At 38.6% G+C, this 21,861-nt stretch overlaps 2 protein-coding genes across 2 annotated transcripts in view; one reads left to right on the top strand and one right to left on the bottom strand.

Annotated features, from left to right (window-relative positions):
* Positions 1-342, top strand: part of LOC145994263 (protein takeout-like) — a 37,177-nt gene extending 36,835 nt beyond the window's left edge. Inside the window, exon 6 of the mRNA XM_083130367.1 lies at positions 19-342. Coding sequence (XP_082986493.1) covers positions 19-173 — 155 coding nt within the window. The 3' untranslated portion in view covers positions 174-342. The remainder of the gene's footprint in view (positions 1-18) is intronic.
* Positions 328-20,498, bottom strand: LOC145994264 (protein takeout-like). The gene is made up of 6 exons (XM_083130368.1): positions 20,336-20,498; positions 6,002-6,094; positions 4,464-4,614; positions 3,838-3,971; positions 2,351-2,500; positions 328-1,180 (listed from the first exon to the last, which is right to left on the bottom strand). The coding sequence occupies exons 1-6, from the start codon at positions 20,409-20,411 to the stop codon at positions 1,026-1,028; spliced, it is 759 nt and encodes a 252-aa protein (XP_082986494.1). The 5' UTR covers positions 20,412-20,498; the 3' UTR covers positions 328-1,025.
* Between the last annotated feature and the right edge of the window lie 1,363 nt (positions 20,499-21,861).

The following is a 21,861-nucleotide window of genomic DNA, read 5'->3' as shown; positions in this document are numbered from 1 at the left end:
TTTATTGTCTAATTTCAGATGGAGCTGCAGTGGCTTTCGTCAATCAGTTTTGGGATTTCTTTTACAGAGAATTGTTGTCTGAAATTCAAGAAGATATTGACATATTGTTGACTGATTACGCTAATACAGTAGCGCTTAAAGCACCAATCGATACCTTTATTTCTAGAAAATAAAAACTAATTATTACACTCAAAGTTGTGACAAATTCCTATTTTGTAAATATTTGTGATGAAAATGTTTATTGTAAAAATGATAATTTGAATGATTCAGTATTTTCTAGTGATGTCTGTGTCCTGTGGCGTTTGTAAGATGTATTAATAGTTAATAAATTTTTATATGTAATCCAATGTATTGTTGAACTGCGTGCAGTTTGAATTTCACGTAGACGGATACCTGTTGAATATATTGTTGAGTTGAGTTGGTGTTTTAAGTCCACTTTATGCACAGTAAGGCTAATCGGGACTGGACCTACGGTTTAAAGTGGGATCCGAACCACTTGTGCCTCCACCGGGTATCGAACCCGGGACCCCTTGATTACAAGGTGACGACGCTAGCACTGCGCCATCGGGGAGGCCTGTTGAATATGTTGTCAGCTCTAATGAACACACTGTTCATAGACACTTATAAGCTGAGTATGATGTCTGGCTATATTGAATACGCTGTTAATGGACATTTTCGTGTCTTGTCTTCTACTAAACACATTGTTGAATATGAGTTCTGTCTATACTAAACACGCTGTTGAAGACACCTGTATGCTGAATATGTTATCAGTCTCTAGTGAACAGGCTGTTGAAGGACATCTGTTTTTTAAATATATTTTCAGTCTCTAAGGAACACGCTGTTGAAGAACTGTTGTATGTTGAATATCTTGGCAGTCTCTAACTAGCACGCTGTTGAAGGGCACTTGCATGTTGAATATATTTTCAGTCTATAATGAACACACTGTTGATGGGCACTTGTATGATGAATATGTTGTCGGTCTAATGAACACGCTGTTGACGGCCACCTGTATGATGAATATGTTGTCAGTCTCTAATGAACACGCTGTTGACTGGCACCTGTCCAAAGACATTCTTCGCAAACTCCCTGAAGATGTCACTGAGATTTTCTCCGATTTCTTCCTTGATTTCGTTGAGGATGAAAAGTGAATTCTCGTTCAAGATAGCATTCAAGTTGTCAGCTGAAATAGTTAAAACAATGAGCATAGAATAGTACGTTGAACTGAGTAGTTTTCTAGTATATAATTTTAATTGGGCGTTAGCTATTGTATAATTGTTTTCAATTGTAATACTATATTTCGAGAGAACACGATGTCTTCACGTTTACAATTGATCCCGTTGAGAATTTTTTTAAACTCGGCTGCGTATTGGACACAGCCGTCTCACCCATGGTCACTTGCTGCAAGGGCTGAACTCTCCAATGTGTCATGTCGTTTTAAGTGTTCGGCATATTCTTCTTGATTGTGTCTGCTTTCCTCAGGCAGACTTTTCATCTTCCCAAATGTATGTAATCCCTGTCGGGAGATGGCGACAGTGTTATAACAAAATGTTTTTAGCTTTTTAGGAAGAGCTGGTATCTAACAGTTTGGACCATAGATATTAACAATAGAACCTGAACTCAGCAACGTTGGCTAGAAACTGCAACGCGGTGTGAGCCAAAAATAAAGAAGAAGAAGTATTCTACTGTCTGTGAGGAAGTTCATAGTTTATTCTTTATTTCTAATGTGTTGAGTTTGTTTTGGCAAGTCTCTTTGCAACCTTGCGCTTTTAATTTTTCTAAAGAGTCTTCTTACATCCCTTACTTTCCTGCTAGAAGGTAAAGACCCAGATTCAGAACTGCAGTTTCTTTTCCTTAACTTGTTATTCAACTCGTATGTGACTGTTACGGCGATCCTTTTGATTTCACATATTCCTTAGTGTTTATTTTATTTGCTCGTACAAATTTAATTGTTATTTATTCATTATTAAAACTTACATTTGTTTTGTAATCAATTACATCACCTCTCACTCGTTTAATAATATAATCCATATTCAGCCACTTGTGCTGCCATCTTTCATTAATACTTTAACTATTTACAGTGCATTTCGTCCATTTAGGCACTTGAAGAATTTTATTTAAGAAGTTTAGATAAGGGGATATTTCCACGTATACATTGAAGGATACAAAATGACCACATGTGCAGACGCACTCAAAAATTTTAAATCAATCAATCGATAAATTTTAGTTATCCAAATTCGTAGGTTGATTTCAAGTATTCTGCATACTTAACCTCAAAAATCGTAAACAACAGTATTTCATACAAAGAATAAATTAAATTAAACCAAAAGTAAAAGATAAGACCAATACTTACATAATTCTTTACTTTTAGTAAAAATATCACTATAATGGAAGTGAGCTTTCTTTGCATCGAATATTACTGAAAATGATTCTATTTGCCAAAACACTCCGTCTGCTTTGGATTCAGATTTTCCTTGTAGCTCAAACTTTGCCTCAACATCAGCTGAAAATACACAAACGTATATTGAAAATTATCCGTAGAAATGGAATTGAATATCATATTACAAATATTATATTTAATATAGCATTCTATTTTAATATTGAATGTTTGCTTAATCAAAATTTTAGTTGAGAAAGGGTAGGAAGAGGGGGTTGAATTTGTAAAATAATACTTACATTAGTTGAAACTTTGTCCAAAATATGAATGATTAACCATATTTTTTATTATTTTTTTAGTAAGGTTGGAGCTACGTTTTTCATTCTACAGACATCAAAATGTCATACTATATAATTATGCTATTAATTTATAAATACACATAAAATATATCAAAGTACCCAGTACAATTGATTGATTGAGTTGGTGCTTTAAGTCGACTTTATGCACAGTAAAGGCTATAGTTCTTGTACAGTCTTACGGCGGGCGGCCTACATGCTGCCAAGGGAAGTGGGGAGCGGGGAACACGTAGCAGACCAACCAGACAACAGCGGTGGCGCCGAGAGTTACGACGCCGCGGGAGGATGTGCTGCGCGCACCTCGTTCTACAGGCTGCTGTGATTCTTATCGCGCTGGATTGGTGGCTTCCACGATCCCTACTTTACTTGCCAGGATGTAGGGCGCCCGCCACAAGACTTGAGAAGAGCTACGATCGGGACTGCTCCTACAGTTTAAAGTGGGATCCGAACCACTAAGTGCCTCCTACGGGTATGGAACCCGGGACCTTATCCAGTACAAACTAATAAATAAAAGAAATAGAAGAATAATAATAAATAGAAGAAGAGAAGAATGTATAAACAATTTCGTAACTAGCGTATGGGAGGGAAGCAATAAGGTGAATGAGACACTATATCATTATTCTAAGGTTGACCTTCAATGTTGTTTAAATTTGGTCAAATTTCTTTAATTTCTGCAGTTTTCACCAAGTTCATTTACTTGGCATCAACCAAGATGAAATAATCCTTATCTCGTTACATTTCGATACACGGATAATATTAATATCATTAGATCGCAGATTAGTATAATGTACTTTATTGTCTTTCAAATAAAGTTTCCTTGAAAGTTTGTTTATTAAACAAAATCAAATAAATATACTGAATGTCAAAAATTGATACCATCAAATATCATTACCAAAGTACACTATTGTCACACCCATAGAATCACATAACGTGAAATATGATTAATATAAGACTGTCTCCATCTAGAGTCACAATTGGTAAAATTTCTCTTGCCATGCAATTATTTGCTCTTACAATTACAGGTCAAGGTAAACCTTACGATAATGATTGTGGGGCGGTGTATAATATTATGGGATTATGGAAAGTAACAATTGAAAGTACACTTACTTAAAGTATTGTTGCAGTATCCTTCAGCCTGAATTGGCAAGAGAAACATTCTTCCGTTACTTTTGTACTTGGAGCTCAGAACAATGCTTGGAACGTTAAGGAATATTTCCATTTTGTTGTTCTTAAGATCAGCTCTGTATATGAAGAATATAAAATAAAATGATTTAGTAGTAATACAAGTAGTAATATTAGTTCCCAAAGATCATGTAAAACAAGAAATCAACAACGAGTTTGAGTTAAAGCTCTGTGTTTAAGAAGTATCTTCCAAATATGTTATATCGCTACAGATTCACATGTGTGTGTGAAAAAAAGAGAAAAATATTATTAAAGAATTAGTAGAAATAAACTTGAATTTATATTAAAGGACAAATTTATAAATAACTTTTTACGATATTTCGAAAACATTTTAAGAATTTCGGCTTTTGAAGCTTACTGACCATGTCCATAATAGGATATAGGCCTACAAGTTGTAGTATTATAATATTAAAATGAATATACGTATATATAGCCTATATCTTTATGTAAGATTATCACATAAAAAAATCTGTCATAGATAAATAACTTCTTAAAGAATTTGAATTTACTAATTTCATTTTTTTCAATTTTTAATTGAAATTAACACTAACCTGACACTCTGTATCATGTAATTTCCAAAACCATAGAATGTTGCATTTTCAAATACAATCCTTACAGTCACAGGCCCTGTTGCTTGATTCAGGACTAATTTTGGAATTTGCAAAGGATCAATGACTGGAATTTTAAATTCAGGTATTCCATCTGTAAATATTTAGAAATGTTATGTTAATGGCTACATGCATTACCCTAATAACAAGCACTTCAAATTAATCACTTCATTGTTGTTAATAACAACAATATTACGTATGTACGAGGGTTGTAAAAAAGGCAGTGGCAACACTGTTGTGACGTCACGTGATCAAGAGAGGGCGTTGCTGTTGCCTGTACGTTTAGAATGAAGGCATATAGTTGTTCAACGCACTCACTGTCGCTAGTGCAGTGCATGCAAGCGGACGAATACAGAGCTGTGAAATTGGACCACTCGAAAACGATGTATTCGAAGAGAGCAGCGTGCATGGGTTAAGATTGAAGTGATCATGGCACAAACGCGACGGAATGTCATGCGGGTCTATTTTCTCGCGTTACAGCGTTAATGGTCGCGCGTTTCGATAAGAAATGAAACACCAGTTCAGTGAATGTCGCCACACGTCGTCCCCCCAGTGCAAGACAACTACGCTAAGAACCCGGGAGTGTGAAAATGATGCTGATAGTGACGTATGATGTGGAAGGTATTATATTCATCACTCAGTTCCTCCGGGGCAGACTGCGAATTCCGAATACTACCACAGGTTGTCGGAACATCATCTACAATACCCACTGTCAAAATGCTGCCTGTGTAAGGGAATAGGTACGGTGGTTGGTACAGGAACATCCTCCATATTTCCCCGACATTAGACCCTGCAACTTCTTTATCTTTTCCAGTGTCAAGGAACTACTGAGAAGACAGCGTTTCCCCACTTGAAACGTCATAGGCCACTCCTTCATGGACAAAAATACAAACCACTGCTACTGTGTTCAGTGTCTTCCAACAATGTGGCGCAGAGGGTCATAAATATGGCCAGGAATTACATTGAGAGAATGTGAAAGTCTGTAGATTATGCAATAAATGGATTGTCATGTATGGATGTGTTGCCACTATTTCTTCCCAACCCTCATGTACATATAAATAATAGAACTTTATGATAAAGACGGCAATATTTCACGTCCCATGTCGTCAACATATTAAAAAACCTTGTTTTTACCATCCTTGACGAGTTATTATACATAACCTTGAAACGAAGGGAAAACTTTGAAACCAAGGGAACACAATTCATTTTACAAAGTATATAAGTATATAATTCTCATCTTTATGCGGTAAATTTGCAAATAACGGGATTTACTTGACATTTAAGCATTTTTTGCTATTATTCTTCTGTTTTCTTTTTCAAAGGTTAAAATTGCTATAATCTAGTTTAATCTTTGTTTTCAATTCAGCTCATTGTGATAGATAATGTTGCTAAAAGTTGGTTTAAAGTTGCTAATGCCATCTAGCGGAGAAATATAATACAATCTAATTGACAAAAACAGTTGAAATTGACGTTGCTCTTACCTGTTCGGAGTTGGTCCCTCAGACCTTGTAACGCAGACTTCAAACATTCGTTCAGATTGAGGTCGTTTCTTCTGCATCTCTTCATGTAGTCAGCTAGAAGACGCAAATAAATAATAGTGAATAATAAAAAAATTACTAAAAAGTGTAAATATAGTCTTGACACAAGTTGAAGAGGGCAAAATCGATAAACTGATAAAATAAATATAAAAAATTTGAAATCCAAAGAAAACAAAATTTTCACCTGCTTAAAGGTAGGAACAAATTAGCATTTGTGAAGTGAAATGCATGTCATTCAATCCGTAAATGTTGTTTTTTGAGTATTTTATCAACGTTCTCCGCACTGTAACCTTAATTAACTTTTTGAAAGAAACTGAGTTCCTCATTAATAAAGGTAACCCAGTTTCCATTACTTGTGCTTGAAAAGTAACTACAAAGTAACATGTACACTAACTTTCTGCTATAAACTTTCTTGAAAACAAATTACACAAATAACTGATCATAAATTCTAATGAAATAAATTTTTGAAGACTTGCATGTGTTTTATTTATACTTATGACTAGGGGCATGCATATTTCGTTTTTGACGAAAAAACGAAATGTGAAAAAACACATTGTAGTGTTAATTTTTCATGTTTTTAAAAGGTGTGAGATGCATTTTGTGACCATGTTTTGTCACGAAATAATGCGAAATGAACTGCAAAAAGCGAAATTAACTCTTAAACACGAAATTTACCGTTTATATACCGACGTGACACTTTCTGAAGTCTGAAGTATCCTGTGAGTTATGCAATTCACGGAAAATTGATTAATTCTGCTGTAAATATTTGAGAAGCAAAAATAAACCCCTTTACACAGGAATAAACTTAATACTCTGGTAACTTCATAAATGTGCTATTAGAAGGGATAAGTTTATTTTGTGTAATAAGTGCAGTTTTTAAATCAAACTTAGGATTATATTCGCAATTTTAAAACCAAAATGTCATTTTATATAGCACTTTTCATGTGATTATTCACCGCTATAACACCGACATTTCATTTTATTTACCGCTTTTGAACCCGAAATCAACTCTGTTTTTGTACCGAAATATTGCTTTTTTAATTACCAAAAATATGTGCCTCTACTTATGACACATAAATATGTCTTCATCTATCTTCTATATAAAAATGGATGTATGTGTGTGTGTTTGTTCCGGCATAACTCTCGTACGCCTGTAGAAATTTCAACCAAACTTGGTACACTTATCACTTGCAACCTGGAAAGAAATAATGTGGGGGTAAGCCACCCCTAACACCCCTAGGGGTGGGGGTGGGAAGGGGACAAAATAGTATACTGTTGCGTGGCATTTTCCGTGTGTCAGATCCTGCAAGGTATGCTTCCCTCTATACAGCACGGCGAATTTGGTTGCCTACATAGAAGGTGCGAAATTGCTATGACAAATGCCGTTCAACTCCAAGTTCATCACCTATCGGCATGGGGGGTGAGAGGGGGTGAAAAATGACCTACAATCATGACCGTAACTTGGCACTTAACTTGGGGAGGGGCAGAATTAATAAGTTTTCCATCCAATAAAAACAGCGTCCATACCGGGTTCGATACCCGGAGGAGGCACATAGTGGTTCGGATCCCACTTTAAACTGTAGGTCCAGTCCCAATTAGCCTTCCTGTGCATAAAGTGGACTTAAAACATGAAATAAATCAATCAAAAATAGCGCCCAGAACTATTTTTCTGAATAGCTTACATTTGCACAATCATAAAAAAATACACTTCAATTCTTTGCTACTCAGATCCCAAGAGGTTAACAAAAGTATCGATAACTTTTTAATTTAATAGCTTAAAAATTTTGGGGAGCAAGCGGCCCCACTTGCCCCCGCCAAGTTACGCCTATACCTACCTTAGTGACGAATGCATAGTTTACGGAGCCGCTAAGCTGATTGGTGACATTCACGATGAAATCAAATATAGGTACAATTCATTATTTTGCTGTCTAATAGATGATTAGGATAATTAAATACCCGTGCTACGCCGGGTAATAAGCTAGTATGTTTTTATTATTACGAAAAATAAAACAATATGGAAAAAAGAGTGCCAGATTTAATGAATGATTTTAATTCGAAATGTCGGTACTTTGCATGTTGTGGCAGGCATCAATTCCACTTGAAGCTGTTTTCTTCTTTTCCATTCCAAGTTCAACAAGATCCCCTCTCTAGACATTGACTTCTTTCTTACTCGACTATCACCTTCTAGACGATTGCATAAATCCAGCAAAAAAAAAAAACCTGCAGCTTTCGCTTGTGATTAGAAAAGACATATTTCAGAATAGATAGATGTTTTAAATTTAGCATACAACGAAACCCAAACCATTCCAAAGGAAGGGTCACGACGCATGCTGTAATTGGTAGAGAGACTTTGCAAATGAAGCCAGAACAGCTGTGGCTCTTTCTTCGTCAGTGGTGGTTCTGTGACGTCCTGATCGTCATCTGTCGTCGACTGATCTGTCTCCAGGAACTTTTGGAGTAATTGTGCAACTGTCACGTGCGATACTGAATCTTGTTAGGGGTGTCCTTGATTATAATAATTTGTAATGGGACGTGAACTGCTCTCCTCAGACAGCAGTACCATCTCGATGTGTTCCTCACGCGTTAGGGGTATTCTGACTCTGTTTTATCATACCTGGGAAATGATACATTTGTGACAATCAGCAGTCATAACATTTTCCTGATTTTAGATAGGCCGAAAAAAACCTTCACCATTGGATTTCTCGTGAAATTCTAGCCTGATTTCATATATCGCATAACCCCCTTCGCATTAAAAAAATGAATTGAATTCAATATGGCGGCAACCAATATGGCGGACGTCCGCTTGGAACACACGAATATGGTTCCCCTTTGCCTAACCTGTTTCTATCATGACCATTTGTACCCAGCTTAACTCCATTACATTATTTTACTTCGCTTTTCTGCCACTTGTGGCTAACTGCGAAGATGAGAATGAGTGATGACATGATGAAATTGATGAAATGACACAAACAACACACACGGAGGTCGACTTAAGGTACTTTTGAATCACCCTGTATGTTCAACAACAATGAAAAACCTTGGATTTCAAAAGCACCGGACTATACGGCATAACCTGGGGAAAATCGGAACTGGCGAAATTGAGATCAATGTAACAAAAAACTACAGCATGTGGAAAAATTGGATATACATTATTATGAATAAGGTATTTATGCAGTAATAACAATAATGTTAGGAAAAAATAGTTACACATTATTAAACTTACACTAAAGATATGGTCAAGTGTCTTCAATTTCAGAACAAAACCACTTAGCTGAACAATTATCAGATGGAAACTTTTATTTTTTGGTTCTAATATATGTTCTAATGTGGATAAAGAGTAGTGACATGGGTAAGTGTAAGACAAGGGTTGAAACATAATCTGCGCTATATAAAAGGAAGAATTGAATAGATAAACAAATGAATAATTAAACAGAAAAAAACTTTCACGAAATGTCGTAAACCTTCTCCCTCAAGGTGTGCACTTCTGTCGTCTGTCTCAAAACGGCATTTATGTAACTAGTGCTGCCATCTTTAATTTGTTTCTGTAAATTTTCACATGTGTTTCTTTTCGCTTTTATTATTGAATATTTTAGTTAAATGACTGTTTTGTTCTGAATTTGTTTGAATAAATAAATAAAATTTAATGTTACGCTACTTGGAAAGCAAGTGCGGTAACTTGTGCGTCAGTAATGCAACCTCTTCATGATGACATGTCGTAACCACTAATCTGATTGTGTGCGAAAACGCATATAATTTTGTACGCATCAAGTTGCAAGACGTTTCATTATGTTGTACTTTGCATATCGTTATCGCGTATCAGCGTTGCCACACGAGAAATAATATACATTGGCGTTGGGAAATTTGAGTAGAATTTTAGGTGAAACGAGGGGGCAGAAGAATTTTGTGGAAACGTACTGGAAGTGAGTTTGCAGTGAATTTAGAAGATACAAGGCTCAACGTTCATTCTTTCTCAGCATAATTTATTCCCAGCCCATGCAGTCAATAAGTGCTATTTGGAAAGCCTATCTATACGACCCGACCAAGAAGAGAAACACCCTCTGACGCTATCGTCGAATTTTCAACCGCAAACGAGATATGGGGGAGATACAATTAGCTGTTTATCTTATAAACTATTTTAGACCTTAGAAACCTTTTCCGCATACTGAACATTCATGTGGAGCATGATTTGCTTGTTTAATGTTTAAAAAATATCCGCATAAACAATGTTAATACTGACTGGCATTCGGCCACAAGCATAGTTGATACGAGAAGATAAAAAAAAATTAATGACTCTTCACTTAAGTTCGCGAGTTTTCCGATAGGTTTCTTCTCTTGGTTGAGCTGTGTCAAACTAAGAACTTCGCAATTGTCGTTTTGTTTTTTAAGTTCTGGTTATCTGTGATAATTAGGGCTGATGAAGACCTATAAATTGCCAAAAAAAGACCTATAAAAAGAACTAAAAATGTCAAAAAAGGACCTAAAAACTGGAAAAAAAACGTATAAATGTGATCCAAATTAATTAATAACTTCAGTTCTAATTACATATTTAATGAATATGCGCGGCACCTCCTTATCTGACTTGATATCTTTGCAGGCGCGGTCTGTCTGGTCGTATACACAGTGCTGAATGCTTCAAAACAAGAGAAAGTTGCCACAGAGCGATCTTCCAGACAAGATAAGGTCAAAGGACCTTGTACCATACCTGCTTCAGTCGTCCAAAAATGTTTTTCTCTCGTTTCAGGGATGGTTCAAATATATATATATATATATATATATATACTCTATGTGATCAAAAGTATCCGGACACCCACCTGAAAATAAAGTACAAGTTTGGGCAACCCTCCATCGGGAACATTGCCAGTCAATACAGTGTTGGCCCACCCTTAGCCTTGATGACAGCGTTCACTCTCACAGGCATACTTTCAATCAGGTGCCGGAAGGTTTCCTGAGGAATGGCAGCCCATTCCTCGCAGAGCGCCAAATGAGAAGAGGTATTTATGTGGATCGGTGTGGTCTAGCACGAAGTCGGCATTCCAAAACATCCCAGAAATGTTCTATGGGTTTCAAATCAGGACTTTGCGCAGGCCACTCTATTAGTGGGACGTTGTTGTCGTCAAACCACTCCCCCACAAGCCCTGCAGTATGGACGGGTGCTCGGTCATGTTGAAAAACACAACGGTCATCCCCGAACTGGTCTTCGACGGTAGGCAGCATGAAAGCTGTTAAAATCTCAACGTAAGCTTGGGCCGTGACATTGCCATGTAAAGCAACAAGGGGGCCAAGCCCCCTCCAGGAGAAACATGACCACACTGTAACCCCGCCACCTCCGAATTTCACTGTCGGCACTATACAGGCTGGTAGAGGTCGTTCACCAGGCATTGACCACATCCACACCCTGCCATCGGATAGCTACATTGTGTACTGTGATTCATCACTCCACACAACGGTTTTACACTGTTCTATGGTCCAGTTTCGACGCTCCTTGCACCAGACGAGGCGGCGTTTGGTAATTGTCTGTGTGATCTTTGACTTATGGGCAGCTGCTCGGCCATGGAAACCAAGTTGCCGCACCTTGCGCCAAACAGTAATGGTGCTTGGAGTAGATCCTGATGCAGTTCGGAATTCCTGTGTGATGGTGGCGATGGATGATTGACGATAATGCTGTACGACCCTCTTCAACACTCGATGGTCTTGGAGGTCAATGTGGGAGGTTGGGCAGCACGCTTTTGGGTTGTACAAATCCCTTCACTATAACATTCGAAAGAGTGGACAGAGGGATGTTTAGGAGGATGGAAATCTCACACACAGACTTCCTACACAAGTGGCACCCAACCAACTGACCACGTTGGAAGTCTGCGAATTCCTCAGACCACCCCCCCATACTGCTGTCTCACACTGTCTGCAGACTACGCTGACTATGTGTTCCACGTGGTAGATGGAAGTACTGTGTCGCCCTCTATGATAAACGCGGTGTGTCCGGATACTTTTGATCACATAGAGAGTATATATATATATATATATATATATATATATATATATATATATATATATATATATACAGGGTCCGGCAGAATGAATAGTAGGATATAAAGAGGACAGAACGTCGAAACAAATCGAATAATTTATTGAAACACACATTGAAAACAAAGAATAATAGATGCCATTACATACCATATATGCCATTTTACTTGGTTTTGAAGATAACGCCCGACAGATGGTCGCCATCACGTTCAACGCATTCTTCCAGGCGGCGAACAAAAGCTCGCATCACCTGCTCCAGCATGTCTAATGGGATCGCCTCCACAGCTGTACGTATCCTTGCCTTCAGTTCAGCCACGGTGTGAGGACGTGTAGCGTACACTTGACTTTTCAGGTAGCCCCACAAGAAGAAGTCAGGGGCAGTCAAATCGGGCGACCGTGATGGCCAATGAATGTCCCCAAATCGGGAAATCAATCGACGAGGAAAATGACGCCGCAAGACAGTCATGGACCGGCGGGCCGTGTGGGCTGTTGCCCCGTCCTGTTGGAACCATATGTCTCTGTTCATCCTTGGAAGGAGAAGGTCATGTAACATTTGGACATAGCGATCGCTATTAACCGTTACCGCACGTCCATGAAGATCCTCAAAAAAATATGGAACGATGATGCCAAACGATGCCACACCGCACCACACCGTCACACGTTTACTGTGCAGGGGTTGCTCATGCAGCCAACGTGGATTAAATGGCGCCCAGTATCTGTAATTCTGTTTATTGACACCACCGTGCAGATCAAAATGAGCCTCATCCGACATCAGTATGTTGTTTCACATCTGCGGCTCGGCTGTTAAAAGTTCCAAGCAACGCAACGCAAAGGTTCGTCGGGCATGTTTATCTTGTTCGGTTAGTTTGTGTGCGACCTGCATTTTGTAGGGGTGGAAGTGGAGGTCTTCATGGATGATGCGCCGCAGGGAACGATCTGACATTCCTAGCGCCAAGGCATGTCTGGCAGCAGAACGCCGAGGACTTCGGATCAGTGCTTGACGGGCCTCCTCCACTCGGCCCTGGGTCCGTTGTGTCTTTGGTTGCCCCGGGCTTTTCTTTTTTGCACACGATGCATTAGTCCTGAATTGTTGCGCCCACCGTACAATCGTCCTATGATCCGGGACGTTCTGATGTCGGCCCACCTGGAAATGGCGACGAAAGAGCCGCTGCACGGTGATTGGAGACTCGTTATTTTTTAAATACGCCTCAACGGCGAATGCTCGATGTTCCGAACTCCACAAGGCCATACTTACAAATGGCAGTCCTTCCTCAATGCAGCGCGCACAACATCGTTGCGCAGGCGCAACAGCGACGCCGTACTACGTGACTCAAATCGGGCTATTCATTCCGCCGGACCCTGTATATATATATATATATATTATTTCCTTACTACAGAGACGATGTTTAAGAGGTAATGAACTGATGATGATCCGAATTGAGAATGGGCAGTAACAATGTAGTTGAAAGAAGGTGAAGTTGCAAAAAAAGCAGTTAAGACCTAATAATAGGCTAAGAAAGGACCAATAAGCCAAAAAAAGCCGTTAAGACCTAAAAAAGGACAAATAAAACCCACCTTTTTCTGGTCTACAATGACCCAAAATGAACATATATTATGTTGGGCCTCGTCTTCGGACACTAAGGAAAAAAAAGGATTTCTCCTCAACTTCCGGGCCCATGTCATAATAAAAATACTTAAATCGTCAATATGTTATTTTCAAAGCGCTATAATGACGCTATTAGACAAATAATGAGAATTAGAAAATAAAGATGGAAGCTACATACAGGAATTTTTGTTTACGAATATTAAACTTCATGATATTCTCGAACAAGATCAACACCAAGAGTCTCGGACTCAAATCTCGCTTCATCTCGGTCTTGTCTCGTTTCGATGAGCCTAGAAATGTATGCTCTGTTCCTCGTCTCGATCTATGTCGAAATTTGACACAAGATGGAGACCATTCCTGTTTAATTTTAAGAAATAAAGCAACATTATATCTTGATAGATAATTTGCAACATTTCAAATCAAAAATGTACCAAAACGTTCTGCGAATTAAAAGCTTTATGTATATTTTGTGAGATATCATTTGCGGTGAAATCCATATCAATCCGGGACCCTCCCAAGGAAATTATGCTGTTTTTTTCGTATATTACCAGAACATGCAAAGTATAAAAAACAAACTTTCTGACTGTGACAAATCACTTAAGCGAGCTACTGCAATATGACTGCTTAGTTTTCACCGAAACGTAAGTGAACGACACGGTGATGGATAGTGAATTTCCATTTTTAAAGCATTTCAATGTATTTAGAAATGACCGTGCAAGTCGTCGTGGTGAAGGAGTGATGATCTGCGTTAATGTTAAATGGAATTGTAAAATACGAAGAGACCCAATCAAGGACTGTGAATTTATTTGGATAGAACTCAATTTTCAAAAAGAAACAAAAAAACTGCTAATTGGATCGTATTATCGTCCACATAAGAACTCTCCTATTTCCATCTTCGAAGCCTGCAGGGATTCGGTATTAGCAGCAATGACAAGAGGTGATATTATGTTATTTGGTGATTTCAACCTGTCCATCAATTGGGAAAGCCCAAATACGGGAACTGTAAACTGCCAAAATGATCAGTGGTTTATTGATACGTTCATTCACGGAATAGGGTTAAACCAGTTCAACTTGCATAAAACACGTGGTGACAGCAACCTTGATTATGTACTGGCAACCCTGCCTAATATGCAGGTAACTACAGGAAAAAATCTTCTAACCTCCGACCATGACTCACTCGACGTCACAACGCACCTGCCTACCATGAAGAAAGACAAGGAATCCGTCAAGCAGAACCCCCCCCCCCACCACCACCACCACCTATGGCGAAAAGCTCCATGGAATGTCATCCAGCATACGCTCAACGCCTACCCTTGGTTTTTGTTGATGGAAGAGGAAGTAAATGAAGCCCTTGAGAACTTTGTTCAAATTCTGCATGCCACGATTAAAGACTTCGTGCCTACTGCGAGACCGAGATCTACGAAATACCCCGTCCGGTTGGACAGAGAAGTTCTCTTTGTGTTAAAAAGTAAGAAACAGGCTTGGTACCTATGGAAGCAGCACCCAAATGTTCACACTCACAGTACCTATTGTGACATCAGACGTCATTCAAAATACCTACTCAGAACAAAATAACCGAATGTACTGCAAACCCTAAGAGATTCTTCACATTACTAAATTCAAGAAAACAAAGTCCACATATACCTAAAGAAATTGTTCATAATACTGATATTGCTAGTGGAGAAGAGCGAGCCGAACTTTTCAATGTTTTTTTTCATCAGAACTTCTCACCTCCCTCAGTTTCCGACCCTCTCCCCACTTAAATGCTGTCTGTCCTCACACACTATCTTCAATCAAAACATCCCCCGAGGAAGTAAAATACCTTCTCCCTAGGTCCAGGTGAAATCCCCACAATATTCCTACGTAAAACTGCCGACTCCTTGGCTATTCCTCTGTCTGCCTTACTCAACAAATGTTGAGGGTGTGTTTCCGAAAAACTTCAAACGGGCCAACATTGTTCGAATTCACAAAACTGGAGATAAAAAATGTGTAAAATCCTATAGACCAATCTCACTTCTATCGCCACTATCAATTATTTGTGAAAAAATCATCAGAAACAGGTTACTTCAGTTTACGTAACCCCTATATCAACACAGCACAAAATGGTTTTCTTCCAGGCAGCTCTTGCCTAACAAATATTTCCGTCTTACTTTCGCATGCTGCCAGAGCTATTGATAATAACTCCCAACTTGACACTATATATTTGGACATTTCGAAAGCTTTTGACAAAATTAATCATAAATTTCTTCTTCATAAATTGTCATCCAGATTTAACATCCATGGCAAATTTCTATCTTTACTCCAGGACTACCTCCATGAGCGTGAACAACGTGTTGTTCTTTCAGGTACCTCTTCTAACTTTCTTCCCGTTTTGTCTGGAGTTCCTCAGGGGAGTGTCTTAGGGCCGCTCCTATTCCTTCTGTACATGGACGACCTCCCTGAAAAACTGTCCTCCCTCCCTATCAATATACTTTTTTTTGGGGATGACTGTAACTCTTTAAGGAGATCTCATCGCATCATGACATGATGATTCTTCAAAATGCTCTCACAGAACTTGTTAAGTGGTGTCGTCAGTGAAATTTAGAAATGCTCTTTCCTTACTTATTCCCTAAAAAGAACAAAGTGGTCTCTACTTATTCTATTGAAAACAATCCAATCCAAAATGTTTCCACCCAAAAGGACCTAGGTATTATCGTGGATGAAAAACTCACTTTTAATTATCATATTATAGGTACCACTAAAAAAGCCATGTTCCTTCTCGGTCTTCTATACAGATTTAGCGAAATTCAAAACCCATCATCTCTTGCTTTATTCTTTAAATCTTTCCCCTCGCCCATCCTTGAATACTGTTCCCCAATTTTGGCAATGGCCTCAAAAACCTATCTCACCAGAATAGATTCTGTTCTCAGTTTCTTTCTTGCAATTGTTCGCCATGGAATACCTTCCTTTCGACATGTATCCAGATCAGACACCATGGCTGCTCTGAATATTCACACTCCATCCATTCGTCGTGATCTAGCTGACATGAAATTTTTATACAAGATAATAAATGGCAAAATCAGAACAGATCTCCTAATCAGTGAATTCACACTTAGGGTACCCCAAAAGCTAACGCGCAACCTGCAACTCTTCCACAACCCAACCACTAGGCTATCCCTTCTACAACGCTCCTTGTTTTACAGGCTCCCAGATATCTACAACAAACTTCCCCTGAATGTAGATATTTTCCTTCCAGAACGAAATTTTTGTATATTACTGACGAAGAACATGTAAATGTATCCCATCTTGTTATTGTTTTTATCTTTTGTTATTTTTTGTTTCTACTTTATGATGTTTCAGTGTAAAATGGCCAAATAAGACTGTATCTGAAACTCTGAGTAAATAAATAAATACATAAATAAAATAAATGGAGACTAAATATCTACATCTACAAGGACATTGTCGAGAAATATCTTACTCTCACATATCAGGTCTTAATTGACACATTGGTTCTGAGGGGGGATTCTGAATTAAACTTTGGAGGACAGTATCCAACTCTAAATCTTAGATTATGGGGGGTAGTTTAGTTAGCTTGCGGAAATTCTGGAGTGGGAGACTGAGAATTATTTTTTTTGGAGGGGGCAATATCCACTCTTCAGTATCAACAGTAAGTCTAAAATTGGTATGGAAATTTTGGTGGTGGAATGAGTACTAAGATATGAATCTCTTGATAAAGTGTTAAATTTTAGATTGTCAAGGGATTCTTGTAGTGGAGAGAGAGTTCGAACATGAAATTTTATAGACTGTATTTAGCCATATGGTAAACCTCAAACGTGCCAAAAGAGACGCTGGAAAAGACTACATATCTCTGGATCCTAAGAAAGTGTTGACCCCCATTAAATTAATATTCTTGCAAGCCTGCAAAGAAATGGATGTACAAATTTTCTTGCTCGCTTCGTTCGCAAAGATGTTTGCGAGAATGCGTGTTTGGCGCTTTAATGAGGTGAGTTTTTGTACTATAGCTGCATTACAAGACATTCTCGATATTCATTATTAACATCACTTCTTGAAATATAATGCTTAGTGTTGGTATACTGCTTAATTTAAAGCAGGTGCATCATTTCTGACAAGAAGCTAAGAAAAAGTTATTTACGGTAGACACGCTGTCGTAGATTTTGGGGGGGGATGCACCATTGGCCTTGGGAGGGATGGGCCCCCCTGCCCGGAACCGCTGGTGCAGTAGCGTGCTGTGCTAACCACTCCGTCACGGAGGTTGGTCCTTCTCGTTCAGTCTCGATACCATTCTTATCGACAATATAATCACCAACTTTTGTAGAGGCCTATACAGGGTTCCAGGACCAGTGATGTGCGTCTACGCGTAAACAACGATAGTTTACATTCTACACGTAGACTATTTAATACACGTAGATTACGTAATCTATGTAAACAACATGGCGAAAGGTGATAACTTAGCAAAGGGCGCCGTGGAATTAAAAGAAAATTATGCTGCATATCAGTTGCTGATGTGTGAGGAAAACTTTTCATACGCTCCCTTCCAAATTCGAACAATTTCTCACCTAGGAAAAAAGCCTAACATAGAAAATATTATAGTGTTTTATGGAAGACAGACTAATTTTGCCTCACGACTGCCATCTGTTGTTCTTTTTTGCATACTATTTATCTTCTTCCATATTTGATAAGAAGAGAAGAGAAATTGTTTTGTAACTAGGATTATTTTCATTTCCTTAGGAACCAATATAGTTGAAAATGTCACTTTCCTTTCATGAAACCCTTGAAAATTAATTTTAATGCACTTTAGATTGTCTACGTAGTCTATGTAAACCACAACCCAATGTAGATCACGCATGTAGACGTAAACTTATAGTCTACAGCACATCACTGTGCAGGACCAAATTCAGCCCATCGGGGCGCCAGGGTCTTTCCATCGTTGCAATTACCAAAAGTGGCGGAAAGAACGTAAAATGAAACACTCAATCAACCGGGCCACTTCTGACTATGGTGGCGATGAGATGCATACGCCTTACACCCTTGACATGTAAAAATGGTAATTCTCACCATTATTTCCAATAATACTCATTATATCTTACGTCTAGACTGATAGTGATTTTAAACTTGAAATGTCAATTTTGTACTTTTAATTCATAGATGGCAGCACAAAGTAGTTACTTTTCCTGTCGGGAAAAACATATAAAAATTATGGTTATATTCATAATTTTGCACACTTTAGTACATGTAATTGAAGTATAAAATATTCGAGATAAGTGTGATGTATTTTTACAACATATTGATAATAACTTACAGTTTTAATTGAACTCTTCTAGATAAGAATCCTCACAATACTGTTATAAAATAAGATAAGTTAGGAGTGCGGTAATTGGTTCAAAAAATTATGCCCGTTGTAAGCATGTCAGTTTATCGTATGATGTAATTTTGAGCCTTGTTCGTAAGATTTATTATTTGAAGGGAGGGGTAGCATTTTCTTCAAAGCACCATACTACAGAACGCCCTTCTCTTTATTGGTGTTCGTAGTCTTGACCTGGTAGGATATCATTCTACCAACATGGAAGAACATTTCCGTTTCATGAGATGAACAATTTGCAGCAATTGTACAGTTTGGCATTGTTCGCTACTATGATCCAACCTTATAGATGGATTGCATTCTGTGAGGTCCCGAAATCCAGCACTGTGCAGTCTGACATCAGAAAATGAAGGTGGTAATGAGTTGTGCGATAAATGAGATCACGATGACCGAGTTCTAACTTAGCAATTTTAGGGATATTTTCTTAAAAGTTGTTTTCTGTGATTTTCAGGCTCTAAATTACAGCAGCTTAACAACTATGTCCAACAAAATAAAGAGAGAACAAACGTTTCATCAGAGATTTGGAATCATGCTGACTGCAGGAAGGTGCCTTGAAGGACAGCAGATTAAATTAGTTCAGTTTGGTTTGGGCCGCGGTGGTTTAGTTGATAGGGCGTCTGACTGCCACGCGAGAGACCACAGTTCGATTCCCGGAGTGAGTGATCTAAGTTCGGAATTTTTCCGGCCTTTTCCGCGTATAAAGCGGCTCTGGACGTCACCCAGCCTTAAATCAATGGGTACCTGCGGGGTAAAGGCGGTTGATCACCTTCAAAATAGCGAGATCGAGAATGTGCGGGACCCTACCCCCACACCCTAAATGTACTTTTATGACGACACGGTGTTATATGCACGTGGAACTTTAACGTTCCAGTTTGACGTCTGTACATCGTGATGAAAAACGTGCAAAAAGTCAATCAATAAGGAAGCAAGGCGAATCCACTTTCTATTTGAATAGTGGACTCAAGTTTGAACTATTGAACAATGCCAAAGTATTTTCAATTAATTTTCAATATCTAAATTAATGTTAACAATAATAAAAAGTAAAATATTAGTTTCTACTACTGCGAGGCAGGGTGAAATAGTACTCTGCCCCAGCGAGAAAATCCTACGGGCATCATTGTCTACAAAATACTGGTACCGACAGTTCCCAAACCGTGGGGGGGGGGGGGAAGATAGTTTAACCTATTTCTCTTTGTAGGTAAGGTTTAGCATAGTACAGGGGCAAAAGGTGGCGCCACTGGGTACCGGTATGATTCCTATGGAAGGCTATATGATTAAAATACAGACTTACGTAGTTCCTTCGCTGTTGTCTCTGCTCCCAAAACCACTAGCACCAAAGGAATGACGACAACCAGTCCAGTAGCCATTATTGCAATATCAACACAGCCCAACAAACAGCTCGAGCAAAATGGCGGGAAGATTATCTCCTTCGCGTCTGCCAACACAGAAGGCGACTAGCGTCATATTATATACGTATTGTTGCCACATGACATAATCTCCCACGATGTTGCACGAGAGGGCACTTGGAAGGTAACAATCATGGTATTGTTACGTGATTCTGTTAACATGTTTCTCTTACGAGGGAACTACTGGAAATCTGTGTTCTATTTCTTGTCCAGGAAATGGCGGATGGATCACGCAGTCGGTGTTAAGATGGGAGAGGCCTTAAGAACGTCCTTGAAGAAACACGTGGGAGGGAGTGAGAAACCTTGGAAATGTTTGAAGTTACACGTTCAAGGGTGAAGCAGAAAGGAAGGTACTTGTAACTGTACACTAGCGTACCCAGGATTTTCGTTTCAGGGGTTGTTGGCTATACTTAACATGAGGGTTGTTAGAGGTCCAGGAACCTATAAATTCTAATGGGTTCTATTGGGTTCCGATGCAGGGCCGGAAACTTTTTCCTCGCACAATTTAAATTCATACAAGTTGCGTATTGTTTCATTGAAAAAAGGTTCCTGGACCGTATTTAAATTCAGCCGGAAAAAAGGTCCCTGGACCGAATTGAAATACTTTACACATAAAAAGGTTCTAACCTTATTGGGATTGTTAGTAAGATTTACATGTAGGCTAGTAGTGATAGACAAGGGCGACCGCAGAGGGGGGTGGTATGGGGAGCACTGCCCCCTGCGATAGCTATCTGGAAAAGGTTAATGTAATTCGAATACTGAAATTGTACCAATATTTTATTACAAATAATATTTTTGTGCGATTTACAGACTGTCAGCAGTGATGTGCCATAGACTATAAGTTTACGTCTACGTGCGTTGTCTACGCGTAGATTACATTGGGTTGTAGTTCACATAGACTACGTAGACAATCTAAAGTGCATTACAATTAATTTTCAAGGGTTTCATGAAAGGAAAGTGACATTTTCAACTATATGGGTTTCTAAAGAAATGAAAATAATCCCATTTACAACAAAATTTATCTTCTCTTCTATTATCAACTATGGAAGAAGATAAATAGTATGCAAAAAAGACAACAGATGGCAGTCGTGAGGCAAGAGCGGTCTTTTCCCCATAAAACACTAGAATATTTCCTATATTAGGTTTTTTCCTAGGTGAGAAATTGTTCGAATTTTGAAGAAAGAGTATGAAAAGTTCTCTTCACACATCAGCAACTGATACGCACTATAATTTTGTTTTACTTCCAGGACGCCCTTTGCTAAGTTATCACCTTTCGCCATGTTGTTTACATAGATTACGTGATCTACGTGTATAAAATAGTCTACGTGTAGAATGTAGACTATCGTTGTTTACGCGTAGACGCACATCACTGGCTTCCAGTTACATCAATTAACTGCCTAGTCCAACAAAA

Source organism: Lepisma saccharinum, chromosome 10, assembly GCF_977018435.1.
Source record: "Lepisma saccharinum chromosome 10, izLepSacc3.1, whole genome shotgun sequence".
In the NCBI taxonomy this organism is placed as follows: Eukaryota; Metazoa; Arthropoda; class Insecta; order Zygentoma; family Lepismatidae; genus Lepisma; species Lepisma saccharinum.
The sequence above is the reverse complement of the archived record's forward strand: the minus strand, read 5'-3'. Positions and strand labels throughout refer to the sequence as shown.